This window comes from Amblyomma americanum, chromosome 9, assembly GCF_052857255.1.
Source record: "Amblyomma americanum isolate KBUSLIRL-KWMA chromosome 9, ASM5285725v1, whole genome shotgun sequence".
NCBI classification, from domain to species: Eukaryota; Metazoa; Arthropoda; class Arachnida; order Ixodida; family Ixodidae; genus Amblyomma; species Amblyomma americanum.
In genome coordinates this window covers 61,602,782-61,627,556 of record NC_135505.1, presented here as the reverse complement: position 1 = coordinate 61,627,556, position 24,775 = coordinate 61,602,782, and the positions used below count along the sequence as shown (strand labels likewise).

Sequence of the window (24,775 nt, the reverse complement as noted above, 5' to 3'; positions counted from 1 at the left end):
CACGATGCACTTGCACGGAGAGATGACTTTGCCTCTGTTACTGGCCAGACAACATACCCTCTCAACTTTGTCTCGCATCGCTGGGTTGAAAATGTACCTGTTATTGACCGCGTCATTCTTTTGTGGCCCCATGTGAACAAGTATGTGCAATGTACCATAGTGAAACAAGTAAGTTTGCCTAAGTGTATTGCATTCCAACATGTGTGTGATGCCTGCGCTGATCTGCTGACGCCAGCAAAGCTTCAATTTGCTCTGGGAATTGCAATGTTATTCAGGCCATTTTTGTCTGAATACCAAGCTGACATACCTCTGGTGTTCTTTTTAGCAAAGGACCTTGAAAGTGTTGTGAGAAAACTAATGACAAGGTTTGTGAAGTGCTCTGTGGTAGCAGCGTCTGCTGGAATCTTGAGCCTCTTGGAGATTGACATCGATGATCCAAAGAAAAAGTATACATTTTGAAAAAGTAGACATTGGTCATGCAGCAGAACAAGTTGTGAAAGCTGCCAAGATAAGTGCAAAGGATGTGTTTGCATTTAAGATGGAGTGCAAACAGTTTATGATTAATGCAACGAAGAAGATATTGGATAAAAGCCCACTAAGATACCCTCTTGTTAGGGCCCTCTCTTCTTTAGATCCTGTGCAGATGTGTTCAAGGCCTGATGAGTGCCTTACAGGCTTCAGGAAAGTTTTGGGTGCCCTCATTGAAGCAAACTGGTTGAGCGAGCGCCAGCGAGATGCAGTTCTCGCGCCGAGCACACAGAGTTGCTCCAGGAAGAAAAGCACACCCTTGGATCATTTGAGGAGCATTCCAAAAGTTTGAGTTTTTTTGCAATCTTTTGAAGTTCCTTACTTCATGCTCAAACCTCTGGGGTGTGGTCAAAGTTCTGCTTACTTTAAGTCATCGTCAAGCTACTGTAGAAAGAGGATTTATTATTAACCGCCACATCTCTATTGAAAACACGAAGGAAATGTCTTACGTGTCGCAAAGAATTGTGTGTGATGCCATAGATAAGGTGGGAGGCATCTTTATAGTCGCAATAACAAAGGAGCTGCGGACATCTACTTCAGCCGCTTGGAACCGGTACCAAGCGTACCTGGAGGAACAGAAGCAGCAAGAAGCTAAGCAGTTGAGGCAGTCAAAGAGAAGCCTTATTGAAAATGAAATTGAAGCCAACGGACACAAGAAAAATAAACTAGAAAAAACTATTGTGGACTTGATGGCAGGTGCAGACAGTTACTCCGAAAAAGCTGAAGCAGCAAATGACATCACATATATTGTGAAGTCAAACAGTCTTAGAAAAACTGCGAAAGAAAAGATGCAGGACGTTCAAGCAATTGCTCGTGCAATTGTGGAAAAACTTCAAGCGCTTTCTTGATGTGCTTAACGAGTGTGTGCTTCAAGGAAATGTGTGTCTACTTGCTGATGTGTTTTAAGGTGGTATATGCCTCTTTCCTTTTTTCTTTTTGAATAAAATGAATGATTTTGCTGTTGAAGAATTTCTTTTTTGGTCTGAGCTGCTAAACACAACCTTGTTTGAGGTCCTTAAAATTGCTATGCCAGGGCCTTGAAAGTCCTTGAAAACCCTTGAATTTTTTCAACTAAAACTGCTACGAACCCTGAGTAAGTGAGTGGAGTATTTTGCACTTCACTCACCAGTTGATATAGCTCCTGAAAAAAAAATAGTATGAATAGTGTTCAAGCAACGTAAAGGCAGACTAAATGCTTCATTGTTTGCTGTCCATTAATTTAACCTTGCCCTTCTACACAGCTGGCCCATCCAATCCTGGAGTGCCTGAAAGGTACCGAGCGCCAGTGGGTGGTGGAGCTGCTCACGGCCTTCAACAGTGGCTCCCTGGCCCAGTACGAGGCCCTGAGGCCAGCATGGTCCCAACAGGTACGCTCGTGCAGCGAAAGCTGTTAATGACTCATTTTCCGGTTCCGCGGCATCTGTGTAACGTGACCACCTTCGAAGGAAAATAGTGCCCTCCTTGTACAGCAGCATGAATTAGTGCTCGCGCCTGGGCATGTGCAAATGCTTGATAATTTCGAATATTTGGTCGAATGGTGCAGTTTTCGATATTCAGTTCAATTTGAATGTTTGGTGTTCGAAATTTCGAAGTATTCATCTTGAGTGAATACTGTTTCTCGAGCTCTTGCTGCATGTGGTTCCGCTTCAATATACCCCTTTCGGCGGGGGGGGGGGGGGGGGGGGGGGGGGGGGGCATTGCAGCGCAAGCGAAACCAAAGCCCCAATCACGTGCATGTACCTGCACTCCTATGTATGCCTGAGCAGGTCTGCGCATGCTGGCGGCAACAGATGTGCACTGGTGGAAGCGCAGCGCCCTGACCTGTGCCTGCTAGGCGTCTGCAGCCACGCTATCTGCAGTGCACACGTGCCATAACTGGCACGGTGACAACGTGCTTCAGTAGAGAGATTTAGCATAATGTGATCCACTTCTGCATGCGAACAATGTGCACACGCTGATTGGTCTTGAAGGGGCAGGCTACAAACAGCTGACCGGTACCTGGCGCCTTTTGGCGTCCTTAGAATGGTCTCCACATGTGCAGTAGCTCCCTGCGGAAGCAGATTGTGCTATGATAAACCTTTCTAATCTGAGAATGTGTGGCTCCCTTGACCTCCGTGGAACGAGTCTGAGCTGACAGCAGCTTCAGTAGCCGCGCATCTCGAAAGGGAACTAGTGCGACATATGAGAAGAGATGAGTGCCCCCTTTTCCAATGCGTAACATGAGTTGACACTGGGTACATGGCGCGTACGCATAGCAGGTATCATGGAGTCATCACTTCAAAGCAACAGCTGCACAACGACGCAATCGCAAGAGCAGCAGTTATATACCCCACATACCATATTTACTCGCACAAAACTCTCACCAAAATTTGAAAAAAACGCGTTTAAAAAGTTGGGGTGCGGGTTATCTGCGAATTTTTCTTCGGGGAGGAGGTCGGCTTCACGGCAATGCGTGGCAGCCTCCCCCGTGTAGTCCGCCATCCCCATCGTCATCGACCCTTGTCAGGCCGATGAGGGGCCAACGAAAGGCATGGCCAAATCCAAAATCATAGTCTGTTTATTCTTCCCCACGTCATTGGCCAAGCTTTCTTCAGCCAGCGTTGTTGAGCCTAGTGCCTTGCTGGCATGCCGGTCGATGCTCGTACTGGATTCCTTCCGAGGCCACTGCACTGATGCGGTGAAGGCTTGCCTCTCCGAGACTGGCACTGACCTTTTTATAATACCTGGAATACCTGGCGGCATGACGTCCATGCTACAGCCACTCGACGTGTGCCTCAACAAGCCATTCAAGGTACACGTGAAGCGGCTGTATGCCCAGTGGATGGCAGACGGCCTTTACGCCTTCACACCGGCGGGACATGTCCAAAAGCCTGATATTCCATTGCTGTGCCAGTGGATCGTGGATGTGCAGAAAGCGACACTGGCCGACTTGGTGCGTAAAAGCTTTAAAAAATGTGCCATCACTAACTGCTTGGATGATTCCGAGGACTACCACGTCTTTGAGAGTAGCGATGAAGCCTTAAGTGGGGGCAGCAGTGAGAGCTGCGGTGATTGAGAATCTGATAACCAGTGATGTGGTGGTGGTCGTTTCAATAAGTGTTCTGAACACAAAATGATCACTGAGTGTGCAGTTGTATCTTTCTAGTGCTCATTTTTTTTTTTCAGGTAAACTTATGGGTTATACGTGAGGTATTTTTTTTTTCGTGGAGTTCAGAGTTAGGGGTGCGGGTTATACGTAGGGGCGGGTTATACGCGAGTAAATACGGTATAGGTCTCACTCCCCACAGATACATCGGGGCCACATTTATGTTGGCTCCTCCAATTTCTGGTGGCCATTTTTGCAGGAAGTTGACACAGCTTCAGTGAGTGTGACAAAGCTTCAACGCACTCTCTCTTTGAAAGAGCACAGCTCTTAATTGTCCATTTGTGGGTTGAGTGGCATCCCTTGCCGTCGGCCTTGGCATAACTGGCAGAGCGAACGAGCGGAGTGGAACATGAAAAAGAGTGAATGCAGAACGCAGTGCAAGTTGAAAGTATGGTGATACAGTCAAAACTCGATTTAACGAAACCCGATTTAACAAAAATCTCGATTTAACGAAGGTATCCTAATTTCCCCTCAGACGCCCATAGGGTTCAATGCTTTGACTAACCCGAAATAACGAAACCGATTCCGTGATCTGTCCCGATTTAACGAACCTTTTTTCGAGAAATAAAGGTGAAAAAGTGTTAATTTTTGGTCTATTTTGTAGACAGCACCCCAAAATTTATTGATTGCGAGTCAGCGGTAACAGCGCGGAGCATCTTCATCCCGTCGCTTTTTTCAAACTGCGCGGCGCAAATCGAGTTTTAATTTTGAGTCGAGCTCACGAGATGGCGCCAGCAGTAAAAAGGTTTCGTGCCACATTTCATAGATGGCGCTGTTCCTGCTCCAACATATTGGGCACATTGGATGTGGAAAATGGAGTAATTAATCTTTTAAAAGATATATATAGAGGTAACAGAGTGCTCATAAAATGGGAAAAAAATGTATCAGGGCCTGTAGAGATACAGCGGGGGCTTAGACAAGGATGTCCTCTGTCCCCTTTGTTGTTCATGTAGTACCTGCAAGGGTTCGAGACCAAGCTAGAGGGGAGCGGACTAGGCTTCAACCTATCTTTTTTCAAGCAAGGGGAATTGATTAAACAGACATTACCGGGACTAATATATGCGGACGATATAGTGATAATGGCTGACAACAAGGAAGACCTGCAGAAGTTGTTAGACATATGCAGTACAGAGGGAGATAGATTAGGCTTCAAGTATAGTAAGGAAAAATCTGCAGTCATGACATTTAATGAAGAGGGCGGCGAGCATAGAATACAGGAGTTCGTGCTAAAGGTAGTGAATGAGTACAAGTATCTTGGGGTGTGGATAAATAACAGTGTTGAGTATCTGACAGAGCATGAAAAATATGTAATGAATAAAGCTAGTAGGAATGCAGCTGTCATGAAAAATAGGGCACTGTGGAATTACAATAGGTATGAGGTGGTAAGAGGGATCTGGAAAGGGGTGATGGTCCCTAGCCTGACCTTCGGGAATGCGGTCCTGTGTATGAGGCCAGATGTTCAAGCAAGGCTGGAAATTAGGCAACGGGGAGTAGGGAGGTTAGCTTTGGGAGCACATGACAATACACCAAATCAGGGGGTACAGGGTGATATGGGATGGGCGTCTTTCGAGAGCAGAGAGGCTAGAAGTAAGATAGCATTTGAGGAACGATTGAGAAGGATGGAGGAAAAGCGGTGGGCTAGGAAAGTTTTCAGATACCTGTATATAAAGAATGTTGACACTAAATGGAGAAAGCGAACTAGAAAATTGACAAGCAAATATCTGGACAGCAGTAAGGGGGCAAATCAGCAATTATCGGTTAAGAAAAAGGTTAAAGGAACAGAGAGAGCTTTGTGGAAAACAGGGATGCTGACGAAATCGGCACTAGAAACATACCGGACCTTTAAACAGGAAATTGTCAAAGAAAATATCTATGATAATTGTAGGGGAAGTTCTTTGTTGTTTGAGGCCAGGACTGGAGTTTTGCGGACTAAGACGTATAGAGTCAGGTACCAGGAGATAGACACTTTGTGCATTGCGTGCGGAGAGGAGGAGGAAACGGCTGAACACTTGATACTTTTCTGTAAAGGGCTTCACCCTACAGTGGAAGGCAGCGGGGCTGACTTACCCAAGGCATTGGGGTTTAGGGATAGTGAAGGGAAAGTGGATTTTAAGAGGTTAGAAGTAACCAAGCGAAGGTTATCTGATTGGTGGCTAAAAGCAAGGCAGGAGTAAAATTTCACAAGACATGGCTAGGTGGCTTGAGCCACCGCCCGATGTAAAGGGTTCAGCCGTATCCATCCATCCATCCATCCATCCATCCATCCAAAAAGCTCGCTCTTTCGCGTGCTTGCTGGGCGACAACGAGTTCAAGGCAAGTCCCGGCTGGCTGTCGCGCTTCAAAGAACGACACGGCATCGTCGGGAAAGTGCTTAGCGGTGAAGCGAGCAGCGTAAGCATGGCTGTAGTCGGCGACTGGCAGTCTGAAAACGTGCCCGACATTCTAGGAAAATATGCCCCCAGCGACGTCTACAACGCCGACGAGAGCGGTCTATTCTACCAAATGCTGCCTAAAAAAACACTCGCCCTGAAGGGGCAGGCGTGCCACGGCGGCAAACACAGCAAACAAAGGCTGACTCTTTTGCTGTGCGTCAACATGGACGGCACCGACAAACGAGACCCGCTTGTCATCGGAAAGAGTGCGAGGCCGCGCTGTTTTAAAGGCACCAAAAAGCTTCCTGTGAAGTACGTTGCCAATTCAAAGGCGTGGATGTCGCGTGCCATTTTCGCTACATGGCTGAAGGAATTTGACAGCGACATGTGTCGCCAGAAAAGGAAAGTGTGCCTGTTGCTGGATAACTGCACGGCCCACTACGTTGCAGAGGTCGAGCTGACCAGCGTGGAGCTCCGCTACTTCCCCCCAAACGCAACGTCCGTGGTTCAGCCCTTGGATCAAGGGATAATTAATAGCGTGAAGTGCGCATACAAGCGTCGAGTCGTCGACAGAGTTCTCCTCAACCTGGAGCTGAAGCGCGAGACGAAAATAGATATTTTTATGGCGGTTGAGATGGTGGCGGCGGCTTGGAGAGCATTGAGGCCGTCGATAATTGTCAACTGCTTCAGGACTGCCGGTTTCGGTACACTAGGCCCTGAAACTGCCGAAGCTGGTCCGGACTGCGCGAGCGCCGTGCACGAGGATGAAGATGCCTGGGAACACCTTCGCTCAGTGGATGAAGTGCCCACAGGCATAAGTTTCTCAGACTACGTGAACGCCGACGCAAACGCAGTCACAACGGAAGTTTTGACTGATGCCGATATGTTGCGGCTTGTAGGAAGCGTGGAGGGAGTGACGGCTGAAGACGCTGCCGACGACCCTGCAGGTGCCGAAGCTCCCGTGCCGACACCAGGTCAGGTGATGGATGCTCTCGATCTGCTGCGACATTTTGCCGGCGCACACGAGGGGACGGAAGACGCGCTGGACGCACTTCAGACCTACGAGAAATCGGTGCGGCCGTTGCTCACAAAGCGCACGCAGGCAAAGATCACCGACTTCTTTGGCGGAAAATAAATTTGTAGTCCCCTCGGGCCTTTCTTGTCGAGTAAGAATTTTTGTTGCTTCTTTTCATACGCGCTAGCGGCGCCGGTCGTGGTGTTGGCGCTACCCACTCGAAAGTAGCGCGGGGGGTCATGACGATGACCATACGGACCCCCAAAGATTGCGCTAGTTGTATGATTACCAACTTTGGCGCCAATTTGTCATTAGCTGTGTGGCTTGCCGTCCCGTCGGCGCTATTTAGGGAAGATTGTTGCGCCGCTAGCCGAACCGTCCTTTGGGTCGGTGCTACCGGCGTGAATTCGTCACGCGCGAGTGCGACGAAAAGTGAAAATGGTACGTGCTAACCGATACGACCGCGATAAGCTGGTACGGTTTATGCGGATGCAAAATGCATTATGTTCAATGGGTGCTCAGTCGGGGACTTCACTTTACTACTTTTAAAACGAAAGTACTGTTTAAGCGGGTACGTTTTAACGAGGTTTTACTTTAATCGAATGTACTGAATTATGTGCCCAAGAAATGCCTCATTCAATTTAACGAAGTTCTCGATTTAACGAAATAATTCACGGCTCCCCTCAACTTCGTTAAATCGAGTTTTAACTGTAGTGAAAAGAGCACAAGGAGGAAAGCAGAGGAGGAGGGTACGGTGGCGGCCTGAAGACGGACTCGTTGGTGGCAACCCACTAAGAGATGGCGCCAGAGTAGTGCGCGCCGCTATCTGTTTGCCCGAGGCAAGCCATGCCTCGGAGCCTTGCCTCAGGCAAACAGCGGCAGATTGCTGTGCGCGTTGCCCAAGGTGAAACCCAGAGCTGCCTCCGTTCGGCACTGCATGTTCCATATGTGGTCCCCTACAGTTCCAGTGCCACAGCAGCTGCGGTGAAAAATTTCATTACCGAGAAGCGTAATGGTCGGATTTTTTTCATGCAATTGTCTTGCATGTTAGAAAAATGCGTGGTTTTCAATATGCCTATTGTGTAATTGAACCTTTTTGAGTGTGAGAAAAATATTTGCTTCGAACTTATTCGAAGAAAATACTATTCGCTTCAAACCAAAAAACCATTATTTACACCTACCTACTTGCTCCCATTCACTGCGTGGTGCGGACCATGTTGTGACGCAAGCAACTGTCACTGAATCGGACATCAAAATGTGAGCGGTAACTGGGAAGTTAGTTTTTTTTTTCTTGTGCATTTTGGTTGAAGTTCATTCTGGTACTAAAAGAAATATAATCTCATCTTTTCTGTGTCCTTCTGAGTTGACCTGTCGTCACTGAAAGGCTGGTGTTTAGCATTCTGTCCTATGGCACTCTCACTTAACATTAAAATGGGTAGAGACTCTGAAGTTTCCGTGGTGTTTTTTTTTTTTGCTTTTGAATGGCCTGCAAGACATTAGTCTTTTGCCCATTGCGCTATTTCTCAATGATCGCAGCTCTGACTTTTGAAAGAATTCCGTGGTGGTGAAAGGTGCAAGTGATGGCCGCTTTGGTGCAATATTGGTGGTTTTGTTGAAATATCTTCTAAGCAGAGTCACATAGAAAGCAAGGAAGACCAAGCACGGCTTTATGAAATGCGGTCTCCGAGTCGCCGACATGGCGTCGAAGCGGCCATCGCTTGGTGATGATGTGCATGTTTGTAGCAGATAGTGTCGTGCCCCTTTTAGTGTTGAAAAATGAGTGGTGACTAAGGCAACACATGATTCATGTTGTTGTCCGTGGTTCCTGCAGCCGGACCTGGCGGCCTGTGAATTGTCGCTGCGGCAGAAGATGTGCCTGCTGTGCCTGATGGAGATGGCGTTCCAGCGACCGGGAAGCCGCCTCTCATTTGAGGAGATTGCCGCCCAGACACGCCTACCCCTCAATGAGGTGCTGAGCCTAGCCATTCGCTTATATCATAAAAATAGGCCAACTCTCGTTACCTTAAGCACGGTAGTCTTTCAGTGCGTTAGCTTTCATTAAAGATAGCAAAGGAGTGGTTTCTGCCAATGCTTTTGACAGTGGAGCGAGTCCGCCAGGATGCCAGGAGGGTGATGATGTCTGCCTTCGGCATTAAACTCAGAGAGAAAAAAGAGAAAATGGCGTTATTCTTGTGCATTATTGAGCACAAAGTTAAACCTGAGTTTTTTTTTTTCTTGTGCGTGTGTCTGGGGTTATGAAAGCAGGTAAAACACACCCGTGCCGTTCTTGTCACGAGCGTAAAAACACTGCCATATACTTCGCCAGTGCACATAAATCGCTTGCCCCTGAAAAGGGGTTCCCATCCCTTCTTAGTTGTCATGCACACACCCAGTTTCATCCCACGTCCATGATGCTGCAATGCAACATGTGTTTTCATGTGAAAGTTTATTCGAGGAGCATCGTTATAAGATAGGCCGATTGCACATGAAGTGTTTCTTTCAATGGGAGTTCTATGTGCATGTGCAATTATATTGTAGCACTATTATTCTGGTTTTCAAGCAGATGTTTCGACTGTTTGAGAAAATAATTCCATATATGCGGCGTCGATATGCAGTGGCTGGCTTATTTTTCAGATTTGTCTCTATATTTCTGTATATTTTTTTCTGTACATTTGTTTCTGGATTGTGTTGCTTCGTTGCCGTCAATGCCAGGGGGGACCAAGATTTTTTTTTCAAGCCGTAAAGGAACGGCTTTTCTTCTTGGCCCCTTTCACAATGTGTACGTCATGTTGTGAAGAACAAATAAAAATGAATGAAATGAATTCTGAAAGGACTGCGAGAATGTTCGGAAAACAATGTGCGATCTGAAAAATATGTCACCGAAAAATTAATTTTCCTTAATTTCTTATGGCCATTACAATGGTTCTCCTGCTCTGCCCTTGTAAATCGAGATGCATAACGAAACGATGCGGGCATGCAAACACATAACCTTGAAGCACCCCAAAGCATACCAAAACTCAGCTGGCCACCCGTTGCGCCGCCAGTTGCAGGTTTTTTTTTACTTCCAGTATTCAAGTTGTCTTTCTTTAGTCTTTGTGTGATAATAGTGCACTAGTGGTTGTAAAACAAAACTTATATGCTTCAGTATCAATCAAACACATTGACCTTCATGCGCCTTTGTCAGCCTCGGAGATCTGCGGTGTCTTTTCTCCTATTTCATCATCACTCATACTTGCGAGATGGGCCTGTGGCGGCGATACCTGTATTTTAGTTCTTGCTTTTTTCTACGTTCTAAGAGCTTTGTTTCATAAAAATTGGTGTTGTTTTTGTGCTTAGGAGCTGGTTTTCTATCAGTACAAGCCAACTTCAATTTTTCCTCAGTGTCTCTTTATGGAGCACCAACAACATATTTTTGGTTGCATGTCTTGTGCTTTGGTTGACCACCAGAAACTAGGGAATTTATTTGACCTCCAGGCATTTATAGAAACATTCATGGTACGTTCTCCATAGTATTCTGATCCTTTGTCCGAAATTTTGCAGCTGGGCGGAATTCTGTTTCTGTGAAAATGATTTTGAAATTTTGAAGTTTTGAGGCTTTAGTTGAGAAATTTCTATGGGTACCTTATGCATGTAACATCACAAGCTGCATTATGGTCAATATGTTTGCTGAAGGAAAAAAAAAATTTGAGCACGTTTGTGATCATTTCAGATAAATAATGATGAAATTGTCAATTACGATCACCAGTTTAGCCAGCCAGCGTATGCACGAGAAGTTTTGTGGCAGCATCCATGATATCATATCGTATTTACTCGAATCTAGGCCGGCTTCGATTCTAGGCCAACCCCAGAAATTCATAAAGTCAGAAAATATAGAAGTTTACTCAAATGTAAGCTGAATAAAAAAAAGCATTTACTAGGACTAGAACATGCATTGTATTAAGCTTGCGACGCTCGTCGTAGCACGTCGTATGCTCACTCATTGTCTTCGTCAACATCGCTGTCCTCCTTGTCCCACAGCGCACTGTCTTCACTTCCGTCCAGCGTGTTCGAGACGCTGCACTTGCAGAAGGCCCGCACAATCAGTTAGGCCAGAATTTTCTCCCATGCCACGGCAACCCAGTTCGCCACGTGGCCAAGCAAAGCACGCTTGATGTGCCTGGTCGGTGTGAGCTGGTGGTCCTGAAGCGTCAGCCAGTCGTTGTTGTTCTTCCGCAGCCTATCCTTAAACGGCTTGTTGATTGCAGCGTCGAGCGGTTGTAGCTGCCTCGCCATTCCTGCAGGTATCACCGCAATGTTCATACCGCCTTTCGAAAACACAGACTTTACGGCATCTGTCACATGGCCGTGGTAGGAGTCGAGAACTAGGAGTGACTTTGAACAACAGGGCCCTGGCACAATGTTGCCAAACGGTCTTCACCCAGTCTTTGACTAGGGCACCACTCATCCATCCATTCTCTTGTGTGCGCACGACGATGTTTTAGGACAAATCTCTCCAGGTGGCAGCGTTTTCCGCTTAAAAATGAGGCAGGGCGGCAGTTTTTGCCCATCGGTCATGCGACATAACATCACGGTAAGATGTTGCTTCTCATACCCAGCAGTTCGTACTTTCACCTGTTTTGCACCCTTCTCATTGACTGTGTACGCCACAGGCATATCGAAATACACTGGGGTCTGATCGGCATTACCGATTTGGCCCAGACTGTACTGCTTCTCCAGCCGCTTCTTGATTACAAAGTGCTTAAATACCACCAGCTTCTCCTCAAAATCAGGTGGTAGGTTTTGGCATACGGAAGTCTGCCGTCACAGGCTGAACCCGAAACACTTCATGAAACGCGTGACCTAGCCCCTGCTGGCTTTAAATTGGGTCCGTGGGACGCCTCTAACATTAACGACCTTCCTCGCTTTTGGGTGTATTATCTCCGTCGTCACGGGCATCACACCTTCCCTTTCCTTCCTGATAAATTTGACGACGTCCTTTTCCACCTCGTGGTGTCTCGTCCTCTTTGGTCCACTGAAGGCCAATCGCTTTGCAGCGCAGTTGAAGAGCTCGTTCCACTGCTTCCGCCACCAGCGCACGTTCTTCTCGTCCACGCTGAAGTCGCGCTGGGCATGTAGGTTTGAAGTGCTTTCCGCTTAAAAGCCGCGGTGTAATGGCATCGCTTGGTGGGTGTCGCGAATCTGTAGCGCGTCCCCGACTTTCCGAAGGGGAACGCTAGCTATCGTGCAGATTCGAACAAGAGAACAATGATATGAAACAAAACAAAACGAAGCCCTATTTATACTTTAAAGGAAAAGGGCCAATAAGAAACGGAAACGAAAACAAGAACAACACACACTCAACATGTGTACAACACTACAGAATAAAGGAAAGAATTAACCAGATGTGGAGCATACCATGTGAAGCGGGGATGCCTTGCAGACAGGGCGAACGTGGGTCTATGTAGTGCGACGGGTCGTTGGCGATGCGTCGAAGGAAGTGATGGAAGGGAGCCAGGTGGTATTAGGAGTGGAGAGCAACACAGGGAGACGCCGGTGGTCTCCCGTCAAGAGCCCGAAGAACGTGGCAGCAGCAAGAGAATCGTAGCCGGATCCCGTCGACACGTCACGAAACGCCGGAGGCTTAAAGGATGCTATCCAAGAGTGCCGTTTGGCAGCAAGGACCCTCAGTCCATTGGCTGCCACCTCCACGCCTGCAAGGAACGCCGGAGGCTTGCGTAGGTGATCCAAGGGAGGTCCACGGCAGCACGGGCCCAACGTCCAACAGCTACCACCTCCATGCTTCAATGACCCGATCTCCGCTGCGCTGCCTTCTTTTACACCTCAGTTTTCTGACACGTCAGCTCTCCGCTCCTCATGCTCGCCACGCTCTGCGCCGTCGCCTCGCACACACCCTTCGCTCGCGCACACGTGCAACGCTGGGCTAGAACACGCAGCGCTCTGCTGTCCGACGCACCACTGTCCGACACACCGCGTTCACAGATCCTCCGAGGATCTTTTGAGCACCTCACAATGGGCCCTATTGTGCTGCAAACACGGGTGTTTCTCGAAGTCACGTGGCGAATAACACATGCAAGTACAGGACGGCGAGACCTTTGTTCGCAACGTTTGAACAAGCCAGCGCTGACAAGCAAAATAGAGCCTGCAAACTTGCAAGCTACAAGCAGCTGCAAGCTGTGGCCGCGAGATGGCTTTACGTGTCTAGCGGTTGCAGGCAAATCGCATCCTCGAATCTAAGCCGACCCCCGACTTTCGTAAACGATTAAAGAAAAAAATGCACCGGCCTAAATACGAGTAAATACGGTAGTTTGGTTGAAACCCTATTTCAATTCCCCTTTTCTTTTTTCCTTTTTGTAATTTTGTTCCTGGTTAGTTTGCAAAAATATCACCTAAAAGGACAATGAGAACTCTATCAATTTTTTTTGTTAGCAAAATCTGATAGTTCAGCATTTCATGGGTTTGTTGCTGCTTGTCCGGGAGCGAAAGATGCATTTATTTCAAAGAAATTTGGATTCGAAGTTGAATTCAAGTTTTTCCCGTCGCTCCAACTCAAACTCGGCGCCCTCTTATGACGTCATAGGACGGAGTGATGTGAAACGTGACGTAAACGCAGAATCCGTGATTTATGCCGGCTAGCGGTGCGGTCTGGCAGCAGCCGAAATGAAAGCTACCGCCGCTGCACGTTGAAGGCATCTATCGGGGGTTGCTACCGTCGCTTCGCTTACGTTTGCACCGGCGTCTTAGCAGCGTTACGATGGATCCCGTTCCCGAACCCGGCGCCAAAGTTCTCTCAACTTCGGCCTGCATTTCATCTACCTCAACCCCACAGAGCGTGCGATGCTTTTGAGGGAGCACGGTTTGGTTAGGCGCCAGCGGGTCGTTTCCCTCTTCTTCAGTGAGCAGCCGTTGCAAACTAAATATCATAACCCCACTGCGGGGAGTCGCAACGGGCCAGGACAAGGTCGGTGCGTCGCGCCCATCGGAGGCTGTCCGAGGCCTTGGGGCCAATGGATTGTGATTCCTTGAATGGCGCTGTTGCACAGTGCAGCAGGAGGCGTATAGGAGGTTTCCCACGGCTGCAAGGGCCGGTTTATTTTTTTTTGTTTGCCACAGAAAACGGTTGGGTGCTCAAGGGCGCTCGTGTTTAAAGTCGGCGGCTTGAAAGTAAAGCTGACGTATGACGCTTCAATGGGTTCCGCGGATTTCCGGAGGTACGGTGTCCACTGGATCGGGCTCTGGCGCCCACTTGCATGTACATCCAGATGTGTACTGTGAATGGATTAAATTAGCCGAGAGCTCGAATAGAACAGCTCCGCCCAACTGCCGAAGCTATTCAATGGAGCTGCCAACGAACTAGTTGGAGGAGTGTGGAGTCTCTGTCTCAGGAAGTTCCAAATCTTTTTTTCTTAACTGCCTTGTATCTTGTCTCCCGACCCTAATAAACGATTTCCGTTAAGTAGTTCGAAGTTTACTGGCACAGCGGGGAACGTTTTGGCGGGCGAGCGTACGAAGACACAAGTGCTCTTTATACTGCTAGCTGCCTTGTACGACCACCGACCATCATGCTATCATAGTTTTTCATCGACCGTAGTGATTATCTGACCACCCTTAACAGGCTCCTTCAGAGGTTAACTAGCACTTGAAGCGGCACTTGGAGTTACTCTGCGGTTCGGTGCTTGTAAATCGAGGCGCGTCAAAAACAAAACCACGGGGCACGAAAGGTCATAGACGCAAAGCGCCATAACAAAGCAAAACTCTCCTGGCCGCCAAGCATCGGATTTCTTTGCTTCCAACATTGTCTTTTCAGGTTGTCTTTTGTCTGTCTTCCTTTTGTGATAAAAGGGCACTATCAGCTTCAAAACAAAACTTACTTCAAAACTGAATCGTGCAACCTGCCTTTGTTAACCTCAGAGATTCGTGGCGTCTATGTAGGAAGGAAAATTCCTCCAAGGTGGCGTCTCTTGTCCTGTGGCGTCACCATGCTTGTAATTGCAAGATTGGCCTGTGGCGGCGATACTTGTATTTTGATTCTTGCTTTTTTCTACCTTACAAGAGCTTCGTTTTCAGTAAGAGGGGCGTTTTTGTGATCAGGAGCTGGTATTCTATCGGTACAAGCCAACTTCAATTTTTCCTCAGTGTCCCTTTAAGACAGGAATGTCCAGCAAATATGACATGACAGTCAACTCCGAGTGTTTGAAGATCCTTCAGAGTGGCCCCTTAAACTGTGGTGGTGGCACTGCAGGTGGAGCTGCTGGTGATGAAGGCACTGTCGCTGGGCCTGGTACGGGGTACCATTGACCAGGTGGACCGCCAGGTGGACATCCAGTGGGTGCAGCCACGGGTGCTGTCACGTGACCAGGTGAGTCTTGCCTGCAGCAAGATCCCAGACGCGGCGGTCGAATTTCGATGGAGGGGAAATTCTAGAGGCCCGTGTACTGTGCGCTGTCAGTGCACATTAACACTTTCGTGACCGCGGGAAAATCGGTAGATTTCGTGTAGTCTGGTAATTATTTTTTTCCTGCCACAGAAAGTAAGTCATGTTGAAGTGTATGGTATCAAATTGTAGAAGAAGAAATTATCTTTCCAATGGTATTGGTTTCAAACAACATATTTAATAGTGACAGTAAGAAAAAATTATGAAAGCAAAAGAATCGCAACAAGAACGAAAAAATCGATAAAAACATCAATGCTGCTTTGCACAAAAAAAATATTTAAAAAAAATCGAAATATACATTTTCAACAAAAGAGCCATATGAAATCAGCCTGCAAATATTAGCTCTGTATCTGCAAAAGCTGTTCAGGTACACAGGGAAACATTAGACCTAGTGTCTATCGTGCCACCGTGCAAAGCAGTTCCTCGATGAAGTGAAACAAAGGTTGGCTGCACATGTTTCACAGAAAACATATGTTTTCTGCTCAACTTTCCTTTCATCGTAACACAATTTACAGTTTCTATATCTTTCCATTTTTTGTGGCTGATGCTGTTGCACTTGAGGTGCACTCCGAGAGGGAACAACAGGCGCGACTGGGGGGTGCGCAAGATGTGGCTCATCACATCCCAGAAGTTGGTCGATAAGTTCTAGCCTGAAGGCAAACTGGTCGAAGTGCAAACTTCTCGATAGTTCTGGGATTTCTGGATGCTCCCGACGATGCTCGTCAAACATTATAAAGCTATTTACTACAGCTATATCGACACAGTGGAAGAACAGTGTCTTCCACCAACGCACTTTGTAGGACCCGATGAGCTGGTCGGATTTGTCCACTCCAAGCATGCCCACATTGTAGTTCTTGATCAGCACCGGCTTCTTCACGGACACTTCTGTCCACGTATTCCCGACTTTCTTTCTTCGCTTTGCAAGGACGAATTTGTTCGCTGTGTCCGCGGTAGACATCATATTCACAACTCGCCGGTCTTTCCATTGCAGGTACAAAACATCCTGCTCCCTCAGCCATCGAACGTCCCCTCTTTTCGCCTTCTTTTCCCACTGTGTGTCTTTGAGTTCACTTGGAAAGCCATGCCGATCTTTCCGCGTTGTCCCACACGCAAGTGTCTTGCGCTCCAGTAAATGAACAAACAAAGATGTAGAAGTGTAGAAATTGTCCAAAAAAATTATGTAACCCTGATCTAGATAATTTTCGCACAGCCGTGTCACAACATCGAATGCCAAACCTCGCACGCTAGGTTCTTCGCGCTTTCCCGTATAGACGCTGAACTGAACAGTGTACCCCGTTTCCGAATCTGCCAAAACCCATAATTTGTAACCCCATTTGATCACTTTATCTCTCATGTACTGGCGAATTCCGGACCGACCTTTCGATTTCACCATCCTCTCATCGACGGAGAGGTTCCGACGCGGTTGAAAAAATAGCGCGAAAGAATCGTTGACGTGCTGAAGCAGAGAGGATATGCGGTGAAGCTTGCCATAGGATGCGACGGTCGTCTTCTCTGGATCAGACACACTCAGGAATGCAAGTAACGCCTTGAACCGTTTCCTTGACATCACTGTAGGCGGAAGAAGACCTGAGAATAATCTGTGTGTGCTCCAATAACAATGCAAACGTGGGACTTGCACAATTCCCATGTATACGAGAAGTCCGATGAACTTCAGCATCTCCTCTTGAGTAACTTCCTTCCAGGTTCCATCTCTCTCGCTGTACCTGGGCTTGTCGAAAATATGCATCCACGCATACTTGTTTGTGTTCTCGCATATCTCCCTGATGATTTCGGCGGTGAAAAAGAGCAGGAAGAAATCGACAGCTCTTACGAACCGCCGCGCAGCACTCCGGAGCGCGATTCCAAGGTCCACTCCTGGCGGTCTTCGTGGACAAAACTCAACTCTCTGCGCGGCCGACGGCATATGGTCCCTTCCGAACGATGTTGACACCCTGCAGATAAGAACTCTGACCCTTTAGAACACACTGGAAATCCTTACGACGCGATAACACAGTCCGATAAGAAAGCAAAACTCACCGGCGGATGCCTGTCGATGTTCTGGGGCGGTTTGCGGCACTTTCGCCGTCCGTACTAAAGTCCGACGAATCGAAGTCATCTTCAGAGTCTGTGGTGCTATGATCATCCGCAAATTCGAGCCCAGATGCGTCGGAATCCGTTGAAACTCGCCGTTTCCGTGGAGCGGACGCACGCGACGTAGATGCCATCTCGGAAACAACGAGCGCTCGTCATCCCGCCTATGCAGGCGCTTAAAAATCCCCGCGCGGCGGAAAAGAGAAACACAACTCCGAAACTTATAAAATAGTCTCTCTTTAACCCGCTCGATGGCGTTAGCTGTCCATAACGCTCGGAGAGGCGCCAAAATTCAAACTTCTACCATCGATAACATACTGTCGACGGGAATAGGCGCGGTCACGAAAGTGTTAAAGGGACTGTGCAATGAATAAATGTCCCTTGTAAATGTTTTTGATGCTTAGAAATGATGCTAAGAAGCATTCACACCAAGTATGAGTGTTCGGAACTGAGCCGGCAATTTATTATGAATTTTCAAAAACCGTGTTATTTTTAAATTCGCGGGCTGATTGGTGCGCTCGTAGTGATCGATTTTGAAACTAAAATCGTGAAAAAAGACTTCGCTCTACCCATGACGTCACCAGGCCACCACACGCTGTCATTCGCTGGAGCCACGGTGTCATGGGCACACTTCCGGTGGCCGTGAAAATCGTCTGCTCGTGCCACCGCACGACCCTCTCGGGCAAGCACGAGCCAGGGCATTGCCTTCGCGCATATGGTTTCAATTTTCCTCTGCCGCCTCCTTCTGTCGGGAGTTCCGGAGCCACTCGCAGTGGCTTGCCGAGTCGATACTGTCGTCGCTGGCGTTCAGCCGGCACGGCGTGAAGGCATAGGGCTTGATGCCCATCGCGGCCGTAAGAGCGAGCAGTCGCGCCTCGTTTTCCGGGTCCATTACTGCTGACTGCAACAGACGACAAGCAAAGAAACACGACGCGCGCCGCAATCACGCTGCTGACGCTGCTGCTGGGGTGCTAGGAGCGACAACCGGAAGTCGCAAAAGGAACGTCAGCGGATGACGTATTCATGGGCGGGGCCCAGTACCAGACCTGTTTTCTTTATTTTTGTCTGGTGCCCAGCGTGTACGAGTTGAAGGGGAGAGGAGAAGCGTAATTTTTAATCGTCTATATATTGGTTGTTATTGATGCTAGCTCAAAAATTCTTGCGCTGGGATGAGGAGTGATGAAATGCCTATCTCTCATCTGCTTTACGTAATATCAATTAATTTATTGCATAGTCCCTTTAAGGAACCCCAGGTGGTCGAAATTTCCAAAGCCCTTCACTACGCCGTCCCTCATAACCTGAGTCGCTTTCAGGTCGTTAAACCCCCATAAACCAAACTAAATCAAACAACCATCTTTGTGTCGATGGCTGAGCACCGAGAAGAGAGATTCTGATCAGTGCTCACTTATGTGCACTCGCAAATCGAAATCAAACAATTTATTTTCCGTTTTGCAAAGGAGGGAAAGGCTGCAAAAGGTGTTGCCGAAGCAGCTTTATGAGGTCACTTTGTCTGTTTGGCCAGCAAGGCATTAAGTGTACCAACAACTTAGTTTCAATTTGCAAAGGATCGTGTACACAACTTGTACAGATCAGTGAATGGTGCTTGCTTACATGTATTTGGAAAATACTGTACTTATATATATATTTATATAGATACAGTTAAACCCACTTATAACAATATCGGTTGTAACAATATATCGGATATAACAATGGTCAGTTGCGGCACCGTCAGCTTCACCATGTGTTCTATGGTAACATAAACTGCTTACAGCAATGCTGTCATAGCATCAGTTATAACAAATCTGGTCAGTGAAATTCAACCTTGAAAGAAAGAAAACATGGAGACGTTACAACCGCACCAGCCGTTTCTCTTCCCTGTATTGCCGTGACATGCAAGGATCCTCGGTGCGCCCAGTGCCTTCAAGTGCATATCACGGGTTTTTTTGCTTCCTCTGTGTTGGTGCGCCGGCTCGATCTGTCGGTCGGCACCACACGCATGGGCTTTTGCGCTGTTAGCATGGTATGGCACTGCTCGTGATGCCCATCACACTATTAGCGATCGTGATGTTGGCGGTGTACGGGCAGCGCTTTGTGCTCGTGTGTGGTCGCGGCTTGTGTGTTCGTATCACCCACAGTGGTGCGGAAAAAAGTTCGGAACATCCAAAATTCCACACATTCTACGCACTGCACTCTAGCCGGGAAAATTTTGCGTATTCTTATAGACCGTATTCATATCATCAAGATTATACTGTAGTTGGTTCATTGCTGTTTGAGGGAAGGGAACAGTTTGGCAACTAGCAATCAGTTTATTCGGAGGCCAGCTTGGTGATAAAGATACAGAGCAATTGCAGAAACATTTATCGTGCTCTAAAAAAGGTGCACTAGTATATAGTATTAGCTACACACCTGTATTGTTGAGCGATAAAGAATTTGATTTGTTTAGAAAGGTGTTTTATTTAGCAAGCTGGCTCCGCAATTGTGCACTCTTATTCTGTTTTTTTTTTGTGTACGTTTTTGTATTTGCTCTTACTGAGAGGCCGATTCTTGCTCAGAGACAGTGGAAACACACCCCGATAATGGCCACGCTCTCCTTGTAGTCAAAACAAATTCATCCATAACAGCGACACTTTGCATCTGGCTGTCAAACACAGGGACATGATATAACTATCCCTGTTATCCGCGACTATCTGGACTGGAAACTATGATAGAGCTGGCTGCTGTGGTGTAGCTACTTCAGTGTGAAGCTTCCAGATGACGATCCTGCTTTGGCGCATTTTTGTACTAAGCTGTCATTTATGGTGCAAGAGTCGAGTACATCATTGTGTTCCATGATGTAGAAAAGCGAAAAAGTCATTTGCCGTGTAAATGGTGCAACTAAGCACTTCGACCTAAGGAGTGAAAATGGTTATGTTCTAACTGGTAATTGCGAGGATTCAGGTTGACTGCGTTCTAATGCTTTAACGGGTACATTCTGACGAGCCTTTACTTATGAAGGATAGCAAGGAAATAAATCCTTCCTGGCATTCAACATCGCTCAGCCACAGTGTGTGTGTGTGTGTGTTTGGTGCAGATTGCGGCCATGAAGAAGCGGCTGGACGCATGGAATGCAGATGTGGCCGCCATGGAGAAGTTGCTGGAGGCCAAGGCACATGAGATAATCTCTCTCTGAGCTGCGGACAGAGTGGAGGAGAGACAATGCACAAATAAAGAGTGGCACGCGATGATCTTTGATCTTGATCTGGTTGAATGTCAGTGTGGGTGCTGTTGAACAGAGCTCCTTGATCATGCCAGTTGCGAATCTCCACTCTGAAACCTCGGTATATTCTGCAACAAATTTTTGGCCATGGGACCAAAGCTAAAAGAGCTGAAACATACCCTTTTGTTGTACGCAGCAGAATGGGATCCAGAATGCGGTGCAAAAGCATTTTTTTTTATTTCAGCAAATTTTTTGGTACTCACAGGCACAAGTTTCCATAGATGGTGCCAGCTACACCAGCGACAGAGTGAAGCAATAATGCAGTGGGCAACATGCCATGCAGCAGTCCTACGGCCGAACACAGTTATAGACACATTGACACAGTTACAGGCGCTCCACCCCTGTACGCATGCTTCTCTTTATTGCAAAAAATGGTGTCTGTTACGGAACAGTTTTTGTGGCCACTTTTTATAGGTTAGCAGATGGCAGGGGCAGCAAGTGGCAAATACATACTGTTGCCTTCATCATCATTGACTTCAGAAGGACTGTAGTCTAGTACCCATCTTATCTTTTAGTTTATCTATTGGCGATTTCTGTCCTATTGGTGTGTTTGAGGTGGGGAGGAGGACCTGAACACTTGTGGGGCCTTTGTTCACTCCATGTGCAGGTGCATCTTTATGGAGTGGATTTTACCACTCACAGCATTATTACATGTACTGGCAAAATGTATAATAGTAAGCATCGCAAAATTTAGTCTGTACTATCAATACGTGCCAAAAAACCACAGGTGGCCATATTCATCTATGTATATATTTACTGCAGCCTTTTGGATTGCGCATAAGGTTTTGCTAATCATGTCATTTGTAGTGCTACTGCGGGGATAAAAATTACGGGAAACAATTATCTATTTGTTTGCAAGGAAAGTTTTCCCGTTTGACATAAGGTGGCAAGAAGCGTAGCACAAATGATCGACGACCGGGGTGTCGGAAAAAACTAGCAGCGGCATATCTACGTTACATTGAATATTCGAGTGATAGCTGTTCTTGCTAGTCCATCACGCAAATATTGTTAAACGAGATGCTTAGGATTCTAAGTGACAAGGTCTCTCAAAGGTAGAACCAATATAAAATGACTGAGGTCAAATTGGGTTGGCCATGGTTTGGTCCAGATCGAAAGATCAAATTTCGAGGGTGGGCCAAATTTTGGGACTGACCAGAGTCAAATTTGGAGATTACCGTCATGATACCCATAGTCAAGCTATTCTGGGCATCGATTTTGGTCCAAATCGATGAACGTCAAATTTTGGCGGTAAGCCAAATTTTGGGAGCAGCGCGGGTCAAACTTGCATGTGTAACTACATGCCTGCAAGTGCATGTTACGGAGGTTTCTCCTGGGCTTCATGAACTTGAGGCAGGTGTCTCAGCGGAGGTCGTGCCGAAGTGGTGCACGGAGACTTCTGCGGTGTTCCTTAGGCGGCGTGAAGGTCTCCTTTGGGACAAAAATTATTGTGGGACTCAGAAAAGAATGAAGAATAAATTGTACCTGGCTGTACCACTAAGTATAACAGGCTTGTCTCCTTTGGGACGACTCGCATGGCCTGTGGATTACATTTCAGCAGACCTGCGAAGAGAAGGCCGGTTGCAAACTGCAAGCCGGGATTGTGCAGTGGTCACCAGGATAACAGCAGTCGGAGGTGGCAGGTGACTGGCCTCGCCACGGCTACCCTGGATGGACGCGCCGAACAGGATACGGGCAGTTCTGTCGCAGCAGGCGTCTGCGAGACGACATGCACAAGACAACAAGCCTGGGTGGCTCCACTTGATCTGCATGATTGCCGAAACGCTCTCCGCATACCCTTAACGTAGGTCACGGGAGGGGAAACGCAATCCGCAAGGGCCTTGTGGTGCAGTGCTTACTCGCTAGCGAAGCGTGTCGAACGACTGCAAACGCAAAGTTGGAGTGAACAAACCTTTTTCGTGAGTTGAACTGCTCAGGTCGAGCGAGGTTACAAAACGAGTTGGCAGCAATTTGCGCCCCCTGTGAACACCACAGTCTGGTGGCTGTGTCTCTTAATTGCGACAAGGTGCAGGCATCTCCAAAAAGCCTCCGGCCTGACTACCACTGACCACGACCGTGACCACAACAAAGACCCCGAAACAGGTTACGTGCACGCAGCCGTGAGGAGACATCAGCTTTGTGGGGTGGTCCTACCCTGCTCACTGCACGAAGCAGCTTCTGAGTGGTCGGTGCCCACCTTATATCGGCCGGTGTGGGAGTGCCCGGTTCAAAGTCGCAATACTAGTGGGCTCGTAGCGGCACCCGTAGCCCCAGGTCACTTGGCTCCCTGAGCCGCAACCCCAGAGTCGAAACAGAGACTGCAGAGAAGAGTATGTAGAGAAAACTCGGACCACCCACGCGGCTTCCGTACTCTCTCGCTTCGGGCTCGGCAACTAGGCCTCGCGCTCCTTCTATTCGGTTCTCGTGGTGCGGAAACGAACCCTATAGGGTACGAAGCGGGGCAAGGTCCCCACACGGTTCAGGATGAGAGAAGCCAATCTAGTTAGGCTCGTCCGGGCCTTTGTTGTAAGTCATCATCACCATCAGCCTGTCTACGCCCACTGCAGGGCAAAGTCCTCTCCTATGTCTCTCCAATTAATCCTGTCCTTCGCCGGTTGCGGCCACTTTATCCCCGCAAACTTCTTAATCTCGTCCGCCCACCTAACTTTCTGCCGCCCCCTGCTGCGCTTGCCTTCTCTTGGAATCCACTCCGTTACCCTGAAGGATCAGTGGTTATGGTGCCTTCGCATTACATGCCCTGCCCAAGCCCATTCTTCCTCACTCTTAAGTCTTTGGAGAAACAAAAACTCTGGCAGAGGTGGGCATCCTCACGAGGGTGAACCTTCATGAGGGCGTCCTCACCCTCACCTCATGAGGATTTCACTCAATCAGATGAGGGAGGCCAGGATGCGCTACCTGAGGGCAGGGACATTTTATTAGATAACTGTTTTCATCAAACAGTGGTAAGACGTGCCCTCTATGCTTATTCTGCGTTCTCCAAAGCCCCGGCGTCTATTTCCGAATGCGACCGACCAATATGGTTCCATAGCTTTCGCTTGTGCTACGGTGCAGTTTGCAATGAATTCATTGTGCCGATATAGTAGATGGAAATAGCGCAAGCGCTTAGCACGCCGTAGCTAAGGTAGCTCTAGGTAGCTAGACCGCTCGCTTGGCAGCCCTAGAATTTCTCACAACACGTATTGCCACCTCTGACCGCTCATTCGTCAAATTTCTGCATTACTTTTCGCCACAAATCCGGTGCGGCTCACCTAAAGAGATCGATATTCCTGCCTAAAGTACACACCCACAAAGCCACCACACGCCCACTCCCCGCACTTGTTTGACGAAAAAAATGGCAGTGCGGCTGCACTCTAAACTGCGCCTACATCTCCGACCCTCATGTCCACGGTGGCTCATGCCCACGTGGGTAACAATGTCCTTGGGCAACAAGTAAATGCTATATTTCTAGATTACTGTGTACTGCTTTCCGACAGTCGCTGCACAGCTGCTACAAGGAACAAAATTGCGGCCGATTAGGTTAGGTTACTTTGCGAAGTATGTGCACAATCCCGTCACGTCTCGTATCGCTTTCGAATTTTTGACAACTTGACAAGTGGGTTCCAGATGCCCACACCTCCTAGCGCGAAACGGTTTGCGTCAGCTCATGCAAGAGTACACTAATGTTGCCAGAAGTCAGCGTAGACAGAAGCCGTGTTCAAAAAATTTGCTCGTACTTACCAAAGCTCAAGCGGTCTCGTGTGCAGACCACCGATATCAGCATCCTCAACCTCTGATATCAACGCTCACAATATCAGACCTGAACTGGTCTTGTGTGCAGAACACGGGTGTCACTATGACAGCATACTTCCACGTTCAGAATACAGATGCGTGACCATAATGTGATTACCATTACACGAAAGAAGCTGTGTTGCACAGGATG

General features: G+C 47.8%; 1 protein-coding gene across 1 annotated transcript in view; it reads left to right on the top strand.

Annotated features, from left to right (window-relative positions):
• Positions 1-20,806, top strand: part of Rpn9 (regulatory particle non-ATPase 9) — a 56,417-nt gene extending 35,611 nt beyond the window's left edge. Inside the window, exons 9-12 of the mRNA XM_077638137.1 lie at positions 1,770-1,895; positions 8,892-9,029; positions 15,300-15,416; positions 20,653-20,806. Coding sequence (XP_077494263.1) covers positions 1,770-1,895; positions 8,892-9,029; positions 15,300-15,416; positions 20,653-20,751 — 480 coding nt within the window. The 3' untranslated portion in view covers positions 20,752-20,806. The remainder of the gene's footprint in view (positions 1-1,769; positions 1,896-8,891; positions 9,030-15,299; positions 15,417-20,652) is intronic.
• The last annotated feature ends 3,969 nt before the right edge of the window (positions 20,807-24,775 follow it).